Source organism: Apostichopus japonicus, chromosome 12, assembly GCF_037975245.1.
Source record: "Apostichopus japonicus isolate 1M-3 chromosome 12, ASM3797524v1, whole genome shotgun sequence".
Classification (NCBI taxonomy): domain Eukaryota; kingdom Metazoa; phylum Echinodermata; class Holothuroidea; order Aspidochirotida; family Stichopodidae; genus Apostichopus; species Apostichopus japonicus.
In genome coordinates this window covers 31,372,324-31,395,757 of record NC_092572.1, presented here as the reverse complement: position 1 = coordinate 31,395,757, position 23,434 = coordinate 31,372,324, and the positions used below count along the sequence as shown (strand labels likewise).

General features: G+C 39.6%; 1 protein-coding gene across 5 annotated transcripts in view; it reads right to left on the bottom strand.

The window, feature by feature from the left end:
* Window positions 1-6,934, bottom strand: part of LOC139977738 (uncharacterized) — a 66,433-nt gene extending 59,499 nt beyond the window's left edge. For all 5 annotated transcript variants that reach the window (XM_071987302.1, XM_071987304.1, XM_071987306.1 and 2 more), the window contains exons 1-2: window positions 6,655-6,934; window positions 5,073-5,145 (exon numbers count right to left, since the gene is read on the bottom strand). In XM_071987302.1, the coding sequence (XP_071843403.1) occupies window positions 5,073-5,104 (32 nt within the window). In that variant the 5' untranslated portion in view covers window positions 5,105-5,145; window positions 6,655-6,934. The remainder of the gene's footprint in view (window positions 1-5,072; window positions 5,146-6,654) is intronic.
* Between the last annotated feature and the right edge of the window lie 16,500 nt (window positions 6,935-23,434).

Genomic DNA, 23,434 nt, shown 5'->3' with positions numbered 1-23,434 from the left:
TATGGCATGAGAAATGCCTATAGCTAAATTATCAGGCGCGTATCCAGGGAGGGGGGCGTTGGGGGCGCTCGCCCCCCGGGAAAGGAAAAGAGGAGAGAAAAAAAGATAAGAAAAAAGGGAAAAAGAGGAAGGAAAAAGAAAAGGAGGAGAGGAAGGAAGGATCAAGAAAAAGAAGAAAGAGAGAAAAAGGAGAAAAAGAGGGAGTAAAAGATAAACGCCAAGACCTCGGGAAGAGAAAGAGGAACAGTTATAATAACAGCGCTGATAGCTATTATATACAAAGGGTAGCCAGTGACAGATCGAGGATTACGTAGGGGACGTGCGCCTCACCCTACCCCTTACACCGACAACTCCATTTTTGACGTTCCATTTTTCCTCTCTCACTAATGTATCTATATATATATATATATATATATATATATATATATATATATATATATATATATATATATATATATGGCTGGTCTTGAACTCAACCGAGTCGTCGGGGAACATGACGCATGACGCCCCCCCCCCCCCTCCGAGCAAATTTTCTTTATGATATCGCTATAGTAATTTCAAAATAGACAATGATTAGATGCAACTTACAAGGCCTGGGAAGTGTCATTTCCAGCGATCTGGGAAGCATTTTCGGCCAAAATTTTCTTTTACGCTTCGCGCCAACTCATGGTGGCGCTACGCTTAGATAGTTTGCCAGAGCCGTATATAGTTTGCGTACAGGCTTCGCCCCTCCCTTGGCAAATTACTCGCTACACGCCAGTTAGAATTTGTAAAGCAAAGAGCAGATATCACATCATATCAGTGAGCATGAAAATGCATGTTCCAGGATGAACAGCCTCAAAACTGTCTATGTGTGTAGTCAAAGGCGTAGGAGCCCAATTGGATTTGGGGGCTGTAACGACTTGCCCGAAAAATATAACCAAAATTTTTCGCGCGGTCCGCGCGCGTCCAACATGTCAATATCATATAAGCAAGCATCGGTCATTACATCGCATGGCATCGTGTACCGTACGGTCCGTGAAAGTTGCACAGTATACCGCGGGATGCTAATGTAAACAACGAAATGTCTTATGTAGATGGAGAGAAAGCATACAGGTCCAATTATGTCAAAACTCTCTTTTACAGTAGTAATGACGAATTAGTCGGCCAAGCTTAGAACTTTATTTTAATTACCAAAGAGGTAATTTTTAAACTATTCATTTCCTTAAGTTACATCATTGCTATTTATTTTTCTTTCAGTAAGTGCCCGAAAAATTCTCAGCATATTGCCCGAATTTTCAGTGGGAAAAATTGGTTGGGGGAGGGGGCTGCAGCCCCCGCCCGCCTCCTACGCCTATGTGTGTAGTGTTCGGTTTTGAAATATCTGATATCGGAAATATCTGGTATTTTTCATTTCCTTCAACGAAGTTTTATAATAGCCGTTATAAGAGGTTTTAATATTTCTACACCAATAAATTAACTGTGTCTGAATTTTCGAAAATTTCCTGACCAACATTCTTCATCATACTTCCTTCTACTAATGCAGTTTTGACCTGTCTGTTAGGGGTTGAAGAAGGTTTTTCTATATTGGTTGTCCATGGATTGAATTTTGTGCAACATTATGGGTCTGGTTTGTAGTGATTTTATTCACGAGAAATGTGAATTTTCAAATTCTGAACAAATAATGGGCTTAAAACCTTGAAAAGTGGGGCTTTCGGATATTGTGGGCCGTGACGTAGAATCACCTACAAAAGCAATGAATGATCCACAGGACATGCAATGAGGTCGAACATGATGTGTGACTGGTGACAATCTTCCAAAAGGTTATGGATGGAAAAAAATAACTATTGGGAACTACTTGGTTCTCTGGCAAAAATGTACATCTGGTTGGTCATTTTCAAGCCCGAGAAGTGCCATTTCCGGTGATCTGGTGGGTATCAAAACCAGAAATTTTCTTGTACGATCCGCGCCAACCTATGGTGGCGCTCCGCTTAGATAGTAATTCGCGCCCCCCGGGTTAGAAAATCCTGGATACGCCCCTAATTATACTTTCGTTTAAAATATCCACAGCTCTTCATTGTTCACTAATCAAATCAAATCATACAAACACCTCATTTATACGACAAACTACATTAATGGTACGTTAATAATAAACCTGGCTAATTATTCATAGATAAACCTGGCTTTTATCCGTATGACATCTATTCAATAAGATCAATAATAAAAGTAAAATGATACATTAATGTTTGAACGGAAACTCTAGTCTACAAGGATCACACGGAGCATACATTTAATCAATCAAGGGGAGCGGTGGGGCAATCACACCTAATTCAGGCTGGTTTTACACCCCTTGAGGGATGTTGGAGCGGTGCGGTTTGTCTCTTAGTTAGTATTTCAGCACTTGATTGTGTTCACGAACATCGAATCGGGATTACAATTAAATGAAACCACTTATTTATTTGTACCCTTAATGTAAAAGTACTTCATTTCTCTCACATTTATTATTATGCTTCCAAGTCTCTGCGAAGGAATTTCTCACACTTTAACAGCTTCCGGTGAATTCGTCACCACCTCCCCCCACCAGGGCTTTAAACAAATTCCAGTGATATAAAACAAAATCGCTCTGAAAAGTAATATGTGTGTGTGTTTCAAAGCGCTATTCGAGAACAAGAATATCCAAACCTACACAGATCCAGTACACCAGGGCTAATAACACATCCCAAGGAATGGTCCTCTTGAAAAGAAATAACACCGCGGCGTAAATATTCTGGTAAGGCGGATCCAAACGAAAATAAAATAACCTTGCACCCATCCGCCAAAGACAACGTTTAAAAAAATCACTTTCTTACGTCTCTTCGTACACCCACCAAAATGGTAAGTAAAGCGATTTAGGGGAGGGGCTGTGGGGGGGGGGGGCTGTTGCTCCTTGCTATACGCCACTTAAATATTTTAAAACGCTTCAATGTCTGAGAGCTTGGCCCTCTAAACCCCGCCGGGCCTCTTTCGAATATATTTGACGATTAAGCAGTTAACATGATGTTTCTTTTTATGTAAATCAATGAACCAGTTATCAAGATCCCGATGTTTGTTTGACCGCTCAGATATTTTCTGCAGACGCCGATAAATCGCTCGCAAAAAACAGAGGGGGACGTTAAATTAACATGTGATTTACCGTATGCCACGCCCCTTAGCCATTTCTCTGTCTAAGCTAGTGAATTTAAACAAAGCTGCCAGTATCTAAGTCTTGTCCGTCGACAATAGATGGAGTTACTTATTTACCTCAGAGATGAAATTTTCCTGCTTCTTTCTAGTTACCACCATTCCGTCTGCACCATAGCAGTCAAAGCACTTATGTATATATTGGCATTGATATGCAACGGTTTTATTTACTTCTTAATCTAAATTTAAGAACGGAATAATCCTTCTATTTTCAGTTTCAAACTTCTGATTGACAGGTTTTGAATTTCACTTGTCAATGTTGTTTGATATTCTTCTCTATCGTGAGGTTTCCTTGAAGACTATTTGCTGTCGGGAAACGATGCTATGAAAACGAACTAGTTGCCGCCAATGCAACATGTATAACTAACAAGTAACGGTTGTTTACATTTATCAGCAAACGCACTGCCTTTTACTCTGAAATGTATCTCAACAAAACAACCTAATACACACCAACTATAAGACTTCCCTTTGAATATCAAAATATATAAATTCCGCATTTTTCCTCATTATTTCTAATATTCATATTCCACAGCCTCAAATACGAGAGTGCAAACCTATAGCTTCATTATGAAAAAAAGATAAATAATTTAAATTTAGATTTACGGTCGCATTCATGAATACTGAGATTTCAACAATGAGTATTACTATATTTATAGGTCTGTGTGCTAACTATACCTGTTTGTTTCTACACACGGGCGAGCCCTGAATGAATCAGTGACATTGACGTCTTATTTAGAATGACCTTTGACCTCATAAAAAAACAATATATTTGTACTGACCCAGGTGAATGTACTTACAAATTATGAAGTTCATTTAAGTTGCACCTCTGGAGTTATGGTGTTTACATGATTCTCAGACTGATATCACTGTTAACCTTAAATGATCTTTGACCTCCACTATAAATACAGAATGATTCTTGCACTCACTAATATGGATCTCTATACCACACATTCAGCCCATTCAAGTTTCAATATTTGTGGCACTGTCACAACAACATTATCAGACTTTGACCACTATTGACCTCACATGAGCTTTGACCCCAACATAACAAAATGCTTTCTTTGTACTCACTAAGGTAAAATGACTTACAACGTATGAAGTTGTAATTTTGGAGTTATGTTTATATAAAAAGTATGCGTTATTTATACTATAATGACAAGATTTTATTATTTGGACCTCATTAGAACTTAGTACGTTTCTTGAACTAGCTAGGGTGGATTCACATACGACGTATGAATATCATCTAAGCTTTAATTTACAGTATTTACAAGGATTTCAGAATGTAACCTGTGTTGAACTCAATTGATTTTTAATCTCAATATAAAACAACAAATTATTGTCCTCAGTAAGGTAAATACACCAAGTATTAAGTCCATCCGAGCTTGGCTTATGGCTATAAAGTTTAACGATATTGACCTTCTTGGATTATCTCGTTTATAAAGTTTTCAGACTTTGACATCAGTTGACGTCGTATGTCTATTTGCATCCACCAATTTCTATTGGGTTCTTTTTACTAACTTAAAGACAAATCCATATAAAATGCATCAACTTCGGCCATCATATACTTTTTAAGTTATTGTGGTTACGAACAGTGTCGCATACACACAGACGCACCTGCACAAATAACGACATCACCATCAAACAAATTCCTAATGCCTCTGTCAACTTAATGAAAAAAGAACCGAGGAAGAAATTAACCGTAGCATCGCTGAAAGGAATACATGGATATATTCATGACATATTAGAATAAAGCGTTGTTAAGAGGGAGATAGGTGTATACCTTCAGTCTAAAGAGAACGGGAAATGAGGGACTTAATACGGTAAAGTGGGAGGAGGGTCACATAAAGCGGGTTACTAAAGAAGGTATTACTTACGGTGTGATGGTGGGAAGCTCCCTAAAGTCCATCTTCTGACAGATTTCTCAAAGTTGTGCACGATCCTGCTCAACTAAACCGAAATAATAGTACTTAAAGGTTCATATTAATCATACAAAACAAATGCAAAATGTTTCTATCTTTCGTATCAGTAAGCAGCATTGCACCTTAAACATATACTGATTTGAAAACTGTATATATATAAATATGTCTAACATACGCACAGCGTTGTTTGTTCTTTGTACTGTAGGCATGTTCAATAGGCTACTTTCCGAACACATAATTTGAATACAAGGTTTCATTGATGTTGAGAAATATACAGCATAAAATAAGTGCGTCCCAGAAGTGATTGAATCTTTGGAAGAATGAATATGTTGAACTTAGTACGGTCAAATTAGATCATATTTAGTAGAAATATAATTTTTTTTAAATGTACTTCAAATACAGTATCAAATGGTATTATAAATACCAAGTGTGATGTACATAAACAAAATAGTGTAACAGTAAAAAATATTGATCCCAAACATGTTAGTTCTCTCATTAAGATTTCCAATAATGAACTAAGTATTTTACGAGTTGACAGATAGGTCTACATTGCAAGAGCGTCAAGAGGAGTCTACAGTTTTTCATCTGAATCGAGTTTGACCACTCACTAGGAGTTAATGCTTTTATTATGGAGTGATATGGAAGCTACATAATAACGCTATAAGAACTTCACGCTTAAACCTGATATACTAATATCAATCCAGTTAAAGAATATTCCCATAGCTGAACTGAAGTTCATTGTCTAAAATAATTAATGGAAATCTTAATTCAGCACAAAATGTGACAGTTCTATATTGTCTGTGTTTCTCCATGCACAATGCACGAAAACAATACAATAAATAAGTAAACAATTTATGAAATTTAATAATGTTAGTTAACATTATATATCAGGAATGTAATAGCTTGTCAAGATCATCTGCCATTATGAAACACATATTACTTAGAATGAGCAGGAAGTTTTTAACCTACACTTCCTGTAGTAGAAAAGGTTTATAGGTAAAGGGTATACATTGAAATAACTATATCCAGGCGCGTAGCCAAGGGGGTGGGGGCAAAGGGGGCAGCCGCCCCCCCCCCCCCCTGAGCATACAGTATTTTTAAAGAAAATTTTTAATGTTTTTATGATATCGCTAGTATTTTCAACAGAGAAAATGCTAAGATGCAACTTACAAGGCCTGGGAAGTGCCATTTCCAGCGATCTGGGAGGCATTTTCAGCCAAAATTTTCTTGTACGCTTCGCGCCAACTCATGGTGGCGCTACGCTTAGATAGTTTGCAATGCCGGATCTACAGTTTCGCCCCTCCCTTGGCAAATTCCTGGCTACGCGCCTGACTATATCTAGGGTTAGAAGCAGTGTATTAAGATGGTGATCTCTGTTAATTAACACGATAGACTACCTGTCTCGTTTAACTTATGTGTCACAGTATACCCGCTACCGGAGTACCCCATAACGCTACCTTCTAAACCACAGCCATTGACATATATAATACTTATAAATGTGTACTGCTGTAATACACACAGAGAGGGTAACACTTACATTGAAAGCCGCTCTAATTCACTTGTGTGATGTTGCCGTGTGCATCAAGGATCCTTTGAATCCTTCTTCGTCAACTTAAAACACACTCGAGCTGAAAATTATCACGAAGAGTACCTTGATGTAACCCGAAGAGGAGAAAGTTACCCCAATGTAGTAAGAACGACGTTGTGGAAATACGATAAATAGAAATGAGATGTGAGAGTGGCAATGTGAATGCAGATTATTACACTGAACAGCACTGTACATATCAATACTGATCGCGTGACTGATAAACAACGCCCACTGTAAACACGTACACGACTGTGCATTGAGCTCCACGGTTCAAAGGTTGATTGTCTTTTGTGCTATGCACGTATACATACTGATCGAAACTAGAAGATTTCTGATATGTTATTCAAGTCAGCTACTAGAGTAGTTTTCCCTTTCCTGTTTAACCTACCTTTCTAATAGAACGTTTTACAGTAAATTGGATATATTATATTTATCGTGTAGCCACACGACGGATGTATCACCAGCTCCCTTGTATTGTAATGACCAGTGGCGTCACCAGACTTTTCAGTCTGGGGGGCACCAGCATTTGATGGGGGGCACTTAGGTGGATACGGATCGCCGTCCTGGGTGAGGGGTCTAAGGGGAGGGGTGCCTCCAGGCGTGGCGGAACGGGAAAATTATTGGGAGGAGGGCTAATGTGTAGAGACTATCTAAGCGGAGCGCCACCATCCATTGGCGTGGAGCGTACAAGAAAATTTTGGGTTTTTCAAACCCCCAGATGGCCGGAAACGGCACTTCCCGAGTGTATATATGCTGCAAATACCTAGCCTTAAAATATAGGTCTCAAGCCTGTAATTTCTCAGATTGCACGTAAAAGTCTGTAAAAACATAGTAATTTGTATATTCGATGGTGTTTTAAGAGAGTAGGTATTACTCGTGGTGTACTCGCAAAGACGTTTTTGAGTGTAGTAAGGGGATGTTGGAGAACTGGCTGAAATGAAGCAAGTCATTGGCCTAAGACGAAGTTGTGTTGCCCTTACCGGTACTCACACTCACTGTTTCCACTTTTCACGGGGCGTGAAGACGCGGTTGGGGTGACAATGTGGTCTATAGCCAGGGGACGGGCCGAGGGTCCCCCCAGCATTTACTGAAATTATTACACCTATATAGCATACGTGTGCAACGGACAGATCGACAAGTATGCATTGAAAAAAGGGCAGATGCACGTTTCGGATCCTTGGTAAATATTGGGGGGGGGGGGGCTTATCATGCATTTGCCCCCTCAACTTTTTCATTGGGGGGGGGGGCTAAGCCCCCCAAGCCCCCCCCCCGGTTCCACCGCCACTGCCCCCCTCCCCTTTGGAAAATGTTCGCATACGGAGGATGGGCTAGATGCAAAATGCTGCCACATTTGATGCTAAATTCGATTTGAAGATATCTCCAGAAATTGCTATTTTTGAGGTAATGATTTTAACAAGGCGCAGAATTTTGCAGAGGATATGAACCACATGCTGCCGATATTATGCCTAACCCTATCAATAGAACCTACATTTGTTGAATTAATGTGTGAATGACCCCCGACCCCTTTCTTGTCCTTCTCGTTTTCGCCCATTATCTATTAAGATGTAACAGGTTCCAGCATCGTTATTGGCTCCTATCAGGGATCTCACCATGTAATCCAAAGTTTGATCACACATCGAGTATGGCTCAGTATGCAGGTGTGAACATTCGCCATTTGTTCCTACAAGCATCTGGCCTCAAATGACCTCTGCACCCCCTACACAACAGGGTTAATGTATGGGTCCACAAATATAGGCAAGTATGGTGCCTGCGGACCCTCACATTCTCACATTTCGTCAGCTCCTAACCTGTCAACCTCAGACCAAGGCAACATACCGCAGTACCCTCTCTTCTCACAGTCATGTAGCTCGCGAAGCGGACGTGTATATCCGCTGGTATGGCGTGAGCACTGACACATTCAATGTAAATATCGACACCTGTTGTGATGGCGCGGGTTACGACTTCGATACCCGACGTTCAAGGATAAACTTTTTCATTTTTTCGCAGCTCATTTGAAGAAAATACGAATTACTGTGCTTCTTTGTCCTTATGAAAAACCAACTCAGATGTTGGGAGTTGAATATAACAAAATATATATATATTTTTTTTACCAACCCAAATCTCAGATGGGGGGCACTCGGGGGGCACTAGGTTTTCCAGGGGGCACGTGCCCCCCTGCCCCCCCCCCTGGCGACGCCACTGGTAATGACCATACATAGTATGTAGACTATGCACTGTGTCATTCCAGGAAGTCAGTGGTGAACTAGAATTAGATAGATAGATGGATATATAGATAGATAGAAACTTTATTGTCCACTTCAGAAAACAAAAAACGGAAAATGATTTCCCTGCGACAGTAAACATAAGACAGTAGTGAATACAAACAGAACCATAAAATAAACAAGCTATTAGTGAACAACTACGAGAACCAGTGGCGTAGGAAGGTACTTTTGAGTGGGGGGCTGAAGATTGATGGCCGGCCTGGGGGAGGGGGCGTCCCCCTCCCCTTTGGAATTTTTTGCATTTCCAGGTGGCCTCAGATGCAATTTGGTGCAATATAGCACACTTCAACACCCACTCCATTTTGTAAACTTAATTTTGTATTTTCACCTGGCCTTAGATGCAATTCGGTGCTCCAAATGAGATTTTTTTTCTCATTTGGAAATGAAAAAGGGGTTTTCTGACCTGCGAACCGGGGGGGGGCGGAATGATACTTCCGCCCCTCCACATTTTTCACTGCCCCCCCCCCCGTTCCTACGCCCTTGTCGAGAACAACTAAATAGGCAGAACCAGAACAGTAATAAAAGCAGCACAGAGACTGCAAGTATAACAGATCACACACCAGATCACTTTGCATGCGAGTTAAACAAGTGTATTGCCTCAGGTAAGAAAGAATTACGGAACCTGGACGTTTTAGTATGGGGCACATGTAATAGCATCCCGGATCTGTTGAACACGATAAGACTATTAAAAGGGTGTGTGTGATCTTCTTTAATATTATTTAGTTTCTTCATCAGTTTCTCTTCATATATGGATGAGACTGACGGAAGGCTTGAACCAATGCAGCGTTCAGCTAACTTATGAACACGTTCCAGCTCTGCCCTGTACTGTGTTTTGCACTCTTGAACAGAAATTTGTGATTAAAGTGACACCCACACATTATACTACCATTGTGAATGATTTCAACGTTTTCCTGACAGTCGCCGGAATTACTCTTTAAATCATCTTTGGTTTTTGCTGGCAGTGGCGGCACCAGCAGTTGCAAAGTTGGGAGGGGGCTCAACACAAGAAAAAAGCAAACAGTTAATGGGGCAAACATTTTGGAAGTGCAAAAACCAACCTGTATCTATTGCATATAAAAGGGAAATTTAAGGGACTAGAGATCACGTCTTAACCCGTCACCGCATAGCACGCTTTATCGGTGATCCACGGTTTAATTTATTAATATTTTCATGTTTTACATGAAATTCAAATTGTAAGAAATCCAGGGTCGTCTTCTGAAGGACTCTCTTTTACGCTCAAATAAACCAAAACAAAATGCTGCAACTTCCGGGTATCGCCGTCTGAGACCATACAGGAACTTTGAATTTTATTTCAATGAAACACATCGATCTTTGGAATGTGTCTATATTCTGTCTTATGGTTCTGCGTTTAAGATTACAAGTCTACAAGCAGTGCAGTGAGAGAACAAGAAATATCTTGAATCCTACGACTCTGGGGATTCTCCCTGGATCCCCACCAGGGCTTTTACATAGATTCCATATAATGTCAATCTCACAAGTACTTTGTGCTTTAAACTCGCTACGAGAGAACAATGAATAACACATTTATATTCAACTGAGCTCCACAACTAAAGTTACAAAGGTTGAGTGGTTTATTATTCTATTTCAATATTTGACGGTATTCGATATTCTAAGGTTGCTGACATGTTAAGCCAGCTATAGTGGTTTCTCTTTCTCTTCGTAACAGTAAATCACACGGGCAGCATCCATTGTATAGCCATACAATGGAAGTAATGAGTTCCTTGTTCACGGACAGTATGTCCGCAGGTGGTAGCATGGTCACTGGGTGGGTTCTCCAGTTTATAATGGATTTCCCAGGGAAGGATGGTGCTCGGTCTGACCACCCTCCTCCCTCACCCTACTCCTCTTTGGTTCTCTGTTTCTTCGGTTAGGCCGATACTAGTTTAATCTTGCAGGAGCTGCTCGAACGGGTATGGTAGGCACTGGGGAAACAAATATACCATATATTTTACGCATACTAATTGGAGTATATATATAATTCCAATATATATATGCGTATTAATTCAAATATATCAAGTATTAAATCAGCTGATAATACATGTATGTATTTGAATTAATATACGATTTAGGACAACCATAGAAATCGACCTTCCGATTAGCTAATAAAATATGCGTGTCTATATTGGAATTAATACGGGTACAAAGTATGTTATATTTGTCCCACATGGCGAACCATAAAACGGGAACGCATCTCAAATACGTAGTCGTTATTAAAGGATTGGTTCAGTTGCCATATATGTTTATGTTATATGAAAGAGTACAATAAAAGAAACACAATGGTAAAAAAATGTTCAAATATCTTTTTCGGTTACAGAGATATTCAAGTGTAAAGTTTTATCAGATTGTGTAGAAACTGCTGAAATCTGACTAACTGTGATGTCATATCCTCACATTCCTGTAAAGTCTTTGTTTTTTTTTCTCTAAATATTTTGTGAGATTTCATGACTTTCAACCAAAAGATATGTCATGAGATCTCATATTTGTCAAAGGAAGTATTTGAGATTAAACATCTGAAGAATTTTTGATTATATTATTTTCAAATGTGTTAAAAAATGTAAATAATTTTTAAAGAAATATATTCACAGATGGTAAGGAAGTTAGGATGTGACGTCACACCCTCATAGTTAGTCTTTCTAAACCAGTCGTTTTCAAAGAAATTTTGATATCTTCAAAGTGTCATGTCTCCATGCTATCATGCTATCATGGTAGTGTCTTCACTGTTCTTTTTTGTCTTTTTTTTTGTGCTCTTTCATACAAAATAGACATGTCAAACACCTTAATACTTTAAAAAGAAAAATTACACTTTTATTGTAACAGTTTCAGGTCTTCATTCTCAGTGTACGATTATACGCATACGAGATTTATGCATATGAATAATCGAAGGCCCCAGCTTCGATTGTAAGAATTGTAGATTTTGTCACATGCTAATCTTTTCTGTAAAACTCACTGTGTTAAGGTGCACTATAAACAATAGTTCTAGAATTATGATGATTGAGCTGTAACCAAAACCATTCTTAGTCCCTTAAACTCCTCAATACCTTGTAATTTATTAGTAAGTTAGTTTGTTTTACTTTGTCAGTTTGAGGCAGAAGGGACTCTTACGCTCATAAACTTCCCCCCCCCCCCCCTCCCGGTAATTTAGTGGTAGGTCCCAAAAAAATGAACAGAATCACTCTATGCTTGAAAGAATCAAACAACATTTGATTTGCTTGTAAGTATAACATTGACTCAACTATTTAATAATAAGGGTTGAATGATATTACAGTTACTAACTAGTCTATGAATAGCCGCGGCCTCCTGAAGCACGTTCAAAGCAAAGAAAGAGCAGGTGTTGGATGTACAAATCAGTTCGCAGGTTAATTTAATTAAACGAACAATTCTTACCGTTACGTAACTGAAGGCCTGTATAGCCAATATTAAGCCCATGTAATAGTATTGACCGAGTTTGGTTTAGATTGAGTACGTATGAACGCATACCCGCTAGACCGACCAAACCGCTGAGACGCAAACCAGGTTAAGATTTTTGGGACCGGTCCCATCACTAAATTCCCGGCCTTCATTCTCCTACCCTGCCCATCAGTCCCTCTATGAACAAATTGCCATATATAGTATTAAGTTACGTTTTGCGATAGTTATATTCGGGTCGGTAATGTGGAAATCCATATCAAAGTAAGGGAGTTGGGGGGGGGGGGGGGGCTGATCAGATCGCTTGTTGGGCGCCTGCGAAAATAATGTTCTTCGTTGTAAGGCTCTTGCCCTCGTCAACATTCTAGTCCACATTATTGGGTTTTACGGTGTTATATAAACCCTACGTGACATTATTACAAAATGCGGCAAAATTTTCAAGATGGGTCAGGATACTTCAAAATGTGGAAGTGTATACCTCATGTGCCCTTCATTGGCCGTGTATGGTATACTGCCAGATTGTAGACGTGTGCAGTTTGTTCTACGTCAATTCTGTGACAATCTGAATGCGACATTTGACAGGTTAAATCGACATTCACTTAATATATATATATATATATATATATATATATATATATATATATATATATATATATATATATATATATATATATATATATATATATATATATATATATATATATATATATATATATATATATATATATATATATATATATATATATATATATATATATATATATATATATATATATATAGGTGTGACATGATGTACCGTTTTAAATCTCAAACAGAAGTTAAAGAGTATGATTTTTCAAGTTTGGGCAAGAGTGAGTTTCTAACCAGTGACCTCGTGGTTACCACATTACGGTCACACACTGGTTACTCCCTTAAGTAAGTAGTTCTCATGAACATGAACAAATCGCTTTAATTCCTTTATCCCCCGGATCATATACGTTAATAAACTGTTTATGGTAATTGCGTTTATGATATGCATAATTATGAAAAACTTCAGTGGGTTTCTTTACACGGATACGTGTAGGCCCTTTTGATTCCAATAGGTAACAACATACAAGAAAGAGGAATGGGAATGGATCTATTCATGTTCCCTTTTTGTTTGTATTAAAATGAATATTTCAAATTTGTAGTACATTATCCCGTTAATCAAATTGTGTGACGTTTTCCAATGAGGTCAGTTCAGCGTTCTCATATGATGTGTAACGAAACATGATGTGTTCAGATAGCCTTGCCTACAGCACCTCCATTATATTACCCTTTTTGGGTTTTGTTGGGCAGCTTTCCATAACAACTCCCTGCTTATACCTAGTCACGATAACCTGTATTTGAATGGGACGATGATACGGAAGTGAGGGGACCAGTATGGATGGCATGATGAGAGCTATGGAGGGGATGACGGACGTTGAAGAAAGAAGAGGGCCAAACATTGACCACACCCCTATCTTTTCCACCTTGGGTTCTTCTATAATTGATTGATACAGTCCCCCCCCCCCCCATCACCGTCCTTGTTGCTCAAAATGAGACTAATTATTGTTATATGTCTATTGCATATTGTTTGTAGGGGGGGGGGGGGGGGACAAAACTGTATTATACAATAAATCTTTAGTACGCAACAAAAAAGTAAAACCGATTTTGTATTTCTTTAAGTCATATTTTATTCAAACACGATCTGCAGGAAGGTTGGATTTTCCACTTAAGGTTCTTGTAAAATTACATCTCAAGCATTGACGTTCATCCAACATTTACCTTCGGAGCTATCCTAAAGTTTGAGGGAATTTCATCTCCATTCTTAGATCAAATATCTGTCCAACAAACCAACAAAAAGCAAAAACGATAACCGTTCTTGTACTGAACCATTACGGTTGTAATGCATACGAGGTTTATACACATAAGAATGAACATCGAAAATATCTTGTAGAGTTGATGATGGATTTAAAGACAACATATAACCTTCACTTCAGGATTTATTGTACTTACAATAAGCGCTACATATAGCGTATGGTAGACATGGATACCTTACGATATCAGTTATTAATTAAAAGACTTTCACTTATTGACCTCTGCTGACTGAAATGACCCTTGACCTGCAATTTACAACACAACTCAAAACGGTTGATCTACAACGTACTGTCATCGAATGTGCGGTACCGATAAATCGATTGTGCGATAACGATAAATCAAAAGTGCAATACCGATAAATCGAATTTACGGTACCGATAAATCAAATGCGGTACCGATAAATGGATTGTGCAGGACCGATAAATCGAATGCGCGATACCGAAAAATCGAATTTACGATACCGATAAATCGAATATGCGGTACCGATAATTCGATTGTGCGGTACCGATTTATCGAATATGCGGTACAGATAAATCGATTGTGCGGTACCGATAAATCGAATGTGCGAGACCGATTACTCGATATTGCGGTACCGATAAATCGAATGTGCGGTACCGATAAATCGATTGTGTGGTACCGATCAATCGATTGTGCGGTACCGATAAATCGAACCTGCGATACCGATTAATCGATATTGCGGTACCGATAAATCGATTGTGCGGTACCGATAAATCGAATGTGCGATAACGATAAATCGAACCTGCGATACCGATTAATCGAATCGAATACCGATAAACCGAACTTACGATACAGATAAATCAAATGCTGTACCGATAAATGGATTGTGCGGGACCGATAAAACGAATGCGCGATACCGATAAAAATGAATTTACGATACCGATAAATCGAATGTGCGGTACCGATAATTCGATTGTGCGGTACCGATTTATCGAATAGGCGGTACCGATAAATCGATTGTGCGGTACCGATAAATCGAATGTTCGAGACCTATTAATAGATATTGCGGTACCGATAAATCAATTGTGCGTTACCGATTAATCGAATGTGCTGTACCGATAAATCTAATGTGCGGTACCGATCAATCGAATGTGCGGTACCGATCAATCGAAAATGCGGTACCGATAAATCGAATGTGCGATACCGATAAATCGAATGTGCGATACCGATAAATCGAATTTACGATACCGATTAATCGAATGTGCGATACCGATAAATAGAAAGTGCGGTACCGATAAATCGAATGTGCGATACCGATTAATCAAATGTGCGGTACTAATAAATCGATAGTGCGGTACCGAAATATCGAATGTGCGGTACCGATCAATCGATTGTGCGGTACCAATTAAACGAATGTGCGATACCGATAAATAGAATGTGCGGTACCGATAAATCGAATGTGCGGTACCGATCAATGGATTGTGCGGTACCGATACATCAAAAGTGCGGTACCGATAAATCGAACCTGCGATACCGATTAATCGAATCGAATACCGATAAATCGAATGTGCGGTACCGATAAATCGATTGTGCGATAACGATAAATCGAAAGTGCCGTACCGATAAATCAATTTACGATACCGATAAATCAAATGCAGTAACGATAAATCGATTGTGCGGTACCGATCAATCGAATCTGCGGTACCGATAAATAGAATTTACGATACCGATAAATCGAACGTGCAATACCGATAAATTGCGGTACCAATTAATCAAATGTTCAATACCGATTAATCGAATATGCGGTACCGATAAATCGAATGTGCGGTACCGATCAATCGATTGTGCGGTACCGATATATCGAAAGTGCGGTAACGATAAATCGAACCTGCAATACCGATTAATCGAATTGCAAATACCGATAAATCGAATGTGCGATAACGATAAATAGATTGTGCGATACCGATAAATCGAATGTGCGCAACCCATTAACCGAATGTGCGGTACCGATAAATAGAATGTGCGCTACCGATTAGTCGAATGTGCGATACCGATAAATCGAATGTGCGATACCGATAAATCGAATGTGCGATACCGATTAGTCGAATGCGCGTGACCGATAAATCGAATGTGCGATACCGCACATTCGATTTTGCGGGACCGATAAATGGAACGTGCAATACCGATTAATCGAATGTGCGATACCGATTAATAGAATGTCCGGTACCGATAAATCGAAAGTGCGGTACCGATAAATCGATTATGCGATACCGATAAATCGAATGTGCGATAACCATAATCGAATGTGCGGTACCGATAAATCGAATATGCGCTACCGATAAGTCGAATGTGCGGTACCGATAAATCGAATGTGCGATACCGATAAATCGAATTTACGAAACCGATTAATCGAATGTGCGATACCGATCAATCGAATGTGCGCTACCGATTAGTCGAATGTGCATGACCGATAAATCGAATGTGCTGTACCGATAAATCAAATGTGCGGTACCGATAAATCAATTGTGCGATACCGATAAATCGAATGTGCTGTACCGAAAAATCGAATGTGCGCTACCGATAAGTCGAAAGTGCGATACCGATAAATAGAATTTGCGATACCGATAAATCGAATTTACAGAACCGATCAATCGAAAATGCGGTACCAATAAATCGACCGTGCGATACCGATAAATCGATTGTGCGGTACCGATATATCGAGAGAGCGGTACCGATAAATTAAACGTCCGATACCGATTAATCGAATGTGCTGTACCGATAAATCTAATTTGCGGTACCGATCAATCGAATGTGCGATACCGATAAATCGAATGTGCGATACCAATAAATCGAAAATGCGTTACCGATAAATCGATTGTGCGGTACCGATAAATCGAATGTGCGAGATCTATTAATCGAATGTGCGGTACCGATAAATCGAATGTGCGGTACCGATAAATCGAGTGTGCGATACCGATAAATCGAATGTGAGGTACCGATAATTCGAATGTGCGGTACCGATAAGTCGAATGTGCGATACCGATAAATCGAACGTGCGATACCGATAAATTGAATTTACGATACCGATAAATCGAATGTGCGGTACCGATAAATCGATTGTGCGGTGCCGATAAATCAAAAATACGTTACCGATAAATCGAACGTGCGAAAGCGATTAATAGAATCTGCGGTACCGATAAATCGATTGTGCGGTACCGATAAATCGAATTGCAATACCGATAAATCGATTGTGCGGTACCGAAATATCGTTTTTGCGGGACCGATAAATTGAACGTGCGATACCGATAAATCTAATGTGCGATACCGATAAATCGAATGTGCGGTACCGATAAATAGAAGGTGCGTTACCGATAAATAGATTGTTCGGGACCAATAAATCGAATATGCGGTACCGATAAATCGATTATGCGATACCGATAAATCGAATGTGCAATACCCATTAATCGAATGTGCGGTACCGATAAATCTAATGTGCGATATCGATAAATCGAATTTACGAAGCCGATTAATCGAATGTGCGGTACCGATTATTCAAATGTGCGATACCGATAAATCGAATGTGCGGTACCGATAAATCGAACCTGCGATACCGATTAATCGAATCGGATACCGATAAATAGAATGTGCGGTACCGATAAATCGAATTTACGATACCGATAAATCAAATGCTGTACCGATAAATGGATTGTGCGATACCGATAAATCGAATGCGCGATACCGATAAAAATGAATTTACGATACCGATAAATCGAATGTGCGATATCGATAATTCGATTGTGCGGTACCGATTTATCGAATAAGCGGTACCGATAAATCGATTGTGCGGTACCGATAAATCGAATGTGCGAGACCTATTAATAGATATTGCGGTACCGATAAATCAATTGTGCGGTTCCGATAAATCGAATGTGCGGTACCGATAAATCGAATGTGCGATACCGATAAATCGAATTTACGATACCGATTAATCAAATGTGCGATACCGATAAATAGAAAGTGCGGTAACGATAAATCGAACGTGCGATACCGATTAATCAAATGTGCGGTACTAATAAATCGAATGTGCGGTACCTATTAATTGAATGCGCGGTACCGATCAATCGATTGTGCGGTACCGATAAATCAAAAGTGCGGTACCGATAAATCGAACCTGCGATACCGATAAATCGATTGTGCGGGACCGATAAATCGAAAGTGCGATACCGATAAATCGAATGTGCGATAACGATAAATAGAAAGTGCAGTACCGATAAATCATTTACGATACCGATAAATCAAATGCGGTAACGATAAATCGATTGTGCGGTACCGATCAATCGAAAATGCGGTACCGATAAATAGAACGTGCGATACCGATTAATCGAATCTGCGGTACCGATAAATAGAATTTACGATACCGATTAATCAAATCTGCGGTACCGATAAATCGATTGTGCGGTACCAATTAATCAAATGTTCGATACCGATAAATCGATTGTGCGATACCGATTAGTCGAATGTGCGATACCGATAAATCGATTGTGCGATACCGATAAATCGAATGTGCGATACCAATTAGTCGAATGCGCGTGACCGATAAATCGAATGTGCGATACAGATAAATTGATTATGCGATACTGATAAATCGAATGTGCGATAACCATTAATCGAATGTGCGGTACCGATAAATCGAATGTGCGCTACCGATAAGTCGAATGTGCGATACCGATAAATCGAATGTGCGACACCGATAAATCGAATTTACGAAACTGATTAATCGAATGTGCGCTACCGATTAGTCGAATGTGCGCTACCGATAAGTCGAATGTGCGATACCGATAAACAGAATGTGCGATACCGATAAACTGAATTTACGAAACCGATTAATCGAATGTGCGGTACTGATCAATCGATTGTGCGGTACCGATAAATCGATTATGCGGTACCGATCAATCGAAAATGCTGTACCAATAAATCGACCGTGCGATACCGACTAATCGAATGTGCGGTACCGATATATCGAAAGAGCGGTACCGATAAATTAAACGTCCGATACCGATTAATCGAATGTGCTGTACCGATAAATCTAATGTGCGGTACAGATTAATCGAATGTGAGGTACCGATAAATTGAATGTGCGATACCAATAAATCGAATGTGCGTTACCGATAAATCGAATGTGCGGTACCGATAAATCGATAGTGCGTTACCGATAAATCGAATGTAAGGTACCGATAAATCGATCATGCGATACCGATAAATCGAATGTGCGATACCCATTAATAGAATGTGCGGTACCGATGAATCGAACGTGCGATACCAATCAATCGAATGTGCGATACCGATAAATCGAATTTACGAAACCGATTAATCGAATGTGCGGTACCGATAAATCGAATGTGCGATACCGATAAATCGAATGTGCGGTACCGATAAATCGAAATTGCAATACCTATATATCGAATGTTCGGTACCGATAAATCGAGTGTGCGTTACATTTAAATCGAATGTGCGATACAGATAAATCGAATTTACGAAGCCGATTAATCGAATGTGCGATACCGATAAATCAAATGTGCGATATCGATAAATCAAATGTGCTGTACCGATAAATCGAATGTGCGGTACCGATAAATCGATTGTGCGGTACCGATCAATCGATTGTGCGGTACCGATCAATCGAAAATGTGGTACCGATAAATCGAATCGAATACCAATAAATCGAATGTGCGGTACCGATAAATGGAATGTGCGATAACGATCATTCGAAAGTGCATACCGATAAATCGAATTTACGATACCGATAAATCGAATGTGCGGTACCGATAAATGGATTGTGCGGTACCGATCAATCGAATGTGCGGTACCGCATTTTCGATTGGTCGGTACCGATCAATCGAATCGAATACCAATAAATCGAATGTGCGGTACTAATAAATCGATAGTGCGGTACCGATGAATCGAATGTGCGGTACCGATAAATCGATTGTGCTGTACCAATAAAACAAATGTACGATACCGATAAATCGAATTTACGAAACCGATTAATCGAATGTGCGGTACCGATAAATCGATTATGCGGTACCGACCAATCGAAAATGCGGTACCGATAAATCGACCGTGCCGTACCGACTAATCGAATGTGCAGTACCGATAAATCGAAAAAGCGGTACTGATAAATTAAACGTCCTATACCGATTAATCGAATGTGCTGTACCGATAAATCGAATTTGCGATACCGATAAATCAAATGTGCAATACAAATTAATCGAATGTGCGGTACCAATAAATCGAATGTGCAATACCGATAAATCGAATGTGCGATACCGATAAATGGAATTTACGAAACTGATAAATCGATTGTGCGGTGCCAATAAATCGATTATGCGATACCGATCAATCGAAAATGCGGTACCGATAAATCGACCGTGCGATACCGATAAATCGAATGTGCAGTACCGATCAATCGAAAGAGCGGTACCGATAAATTAAACGTCCGATACCGATTAATCGAATGTGCTGTACCGATAAATCGAATTTGCCGTACCGATAAATCGAATGTAAGGTACCGAAAAATCGAATGTGCGATACCAATAAATCGAAAGTGCGTTACCGATAAATCGAATGTGCGGTACCGATAAATCGAACGTGCGATACCTATTAATCGAATGTGCGATACCGATAAATCGAATTTACGAAACCGATCAATCGAATGTGCGGTACCGATAAATCGAATGTGCGATACCGATCAATCGAATGTGCGGTACCGATGAATCGAAATTGCAATACCGATAAATCGAATGTGCGATACCGATAAATCGAATGTGTGATACCGATAAATCGAATTTACGAAACCGATAAATCGAATGTGCGGTACCGATAAATCGAATGTGCGCTACGGATTAGTCGAATGTGCGTGACCGATAAATCGAATGTGCTGTACCGATAAATCAAATGTGCGGTACCGATAAATCAAATGTGCGATACCGATAAATCGAATGTGCTGTACCGATAAATCGAATGTGCGCTACCGATAAATCGAAAGTGCGATGCCGATAAGTAGAATGTGCGATACCGATAAATCGAATTTACGAAACCGATCAATCGAATGTGCGGTACCAATAAATCGACCGTGCGATACCGACTAATCGAATGTGCGGTACCGATATATCGAAAGAGCGGTACCGATAAATTAAACGTCCGATACCGATTAATCGAATGTGCTGTACCGATAAATCGAATGTGCGGTACCGATCAATCGAATGTGAGGTACCGATAAATCGAATGTGCGATACCAATAAATCGAAAATGCGTTACCGATAAATCGAATGTGCGATACCGATAAATCGAATGTGCGAGATCTATTAATCGATATTGCGGTACCGATAAATCGATTGTGCTGTACCGATAAATCGAGTGTGCGATACCGATAAATCGAATGTGAGGTACCGATAATTCGAATGTGCGGTACCGATAAGTCGAATGTGCGATACCGATAAATCGAACGTGCGATACCGATAAATCGAATTTACGATACCGATTAATCGAATGTGCTGTACCGATAAATCTAATGTGCGGTACCGATCAATCGAATGTGCGGTACCGATGAATCGAAATTGCAATACCGATAAATCGAATGTGCGATACCGATAAATCGAATGTGTGATACCGATAAATCGAATTTACGAAACCGATAAATCGAATGTGCGGTACCGATAAATCGAATGTGCGCTACGGATTAGTCGAATGTGCGTGACCGATTAATCGAATGTGCTGTACCGATAAATCAAATGTGCGGTACCGATAAATCAAATGTGCGATACCGATAAATCGAATGTGCTGTACCGATAAATCGAATGTGCGCTACCGATAAATCGAAAGTGCGATGCCGATAAGTAGAATGTGCGATACCGATAAATCGAATTTACGAAACCGATCAATCGAATGTGCGGTACCAATAAATCGACCGTGCGATACCGACTAATCGAATGTGCGGTACCGATATATCGAAAGAGCGGTACCGATAAATTAAACGTCCGATAAATCTAATGTGCGGTACCGATCAATCGAATATGAGGTACCGATAAATCGAATGTGCGATATCGATAAATCGAATTTACGAAGCCGATCAATCGAATGTGCGGTACCGATTATTCAAATGTGCGATACCGATAAATCGAATGTGCGGTACCGATAAATCGAACCTGCGATACCGATTAATCGAATCGGATACCGATAAATAGAATGTGCGGTACCGATAAATCGAATTTACGATACCGATAAATCAAATGCTGTACCGATAAATGGATTGTGCGATACCGATAAATCGAATGCGCGATACCGATAAAAATGAATTTACGATACCGATAAATCGAATGTGCGATATCGATAATTCGATTGTGCGGTACCGATTTATCGAATAAGCGGTACCGATAAATCGATTGTGCGGTACCGATAAATCGAATGTGCGAGACCTATTAATAGATATTGCGGTACCGATAAATCAATTGTGCGGTTCCGATAAATCGAATGTGCGGTACCGATAAATCGAATGTGCGATACCGATAAATCGAATTTACGATACCGATTAATCAAATGTGCGATACCGATAAATAGAAAGTGCGGTAACGATAAATCGAACGTGCGATACCGATTAATCAAATGTGCGGTACTAATAAATCGAATGTGCGGTACCGATAAATCGAACCTGCGATACCGATAAATCGATTGTGCGGGACCGATAAATCGAAAGTGCGATACCGATAAATCGAATGTGCGATAACGATAAATAGAAAGTGCAGTACCGATAAATCATTTACGATACCGATAAATCAAATGCGGTAACGATAAATCGATTGTGCGGTACCGATCAATCGAAAATGCGGTACCGATAAATAGAACGTGCGATACCGATTAATCGAATCTGCGGTACCGATAAATAGAATTTACGATACCGATTAATCAAATCTGCGGTACCGATAAATCGATTGTGCGGTACCAATTAATCAAATGTTCGATACCGATAAATCGATTGTGCGATACCGATTAGTCGAATGTGCGATACCGATAAATCGATTGTGCGATACCGATAAATCGAATGTGCGATACCAATTAGTCGAATGCGCGTGACCGATAAATCGAATGTGCGATACAGATAAATTGATTATGCGATACTGATAAATCGA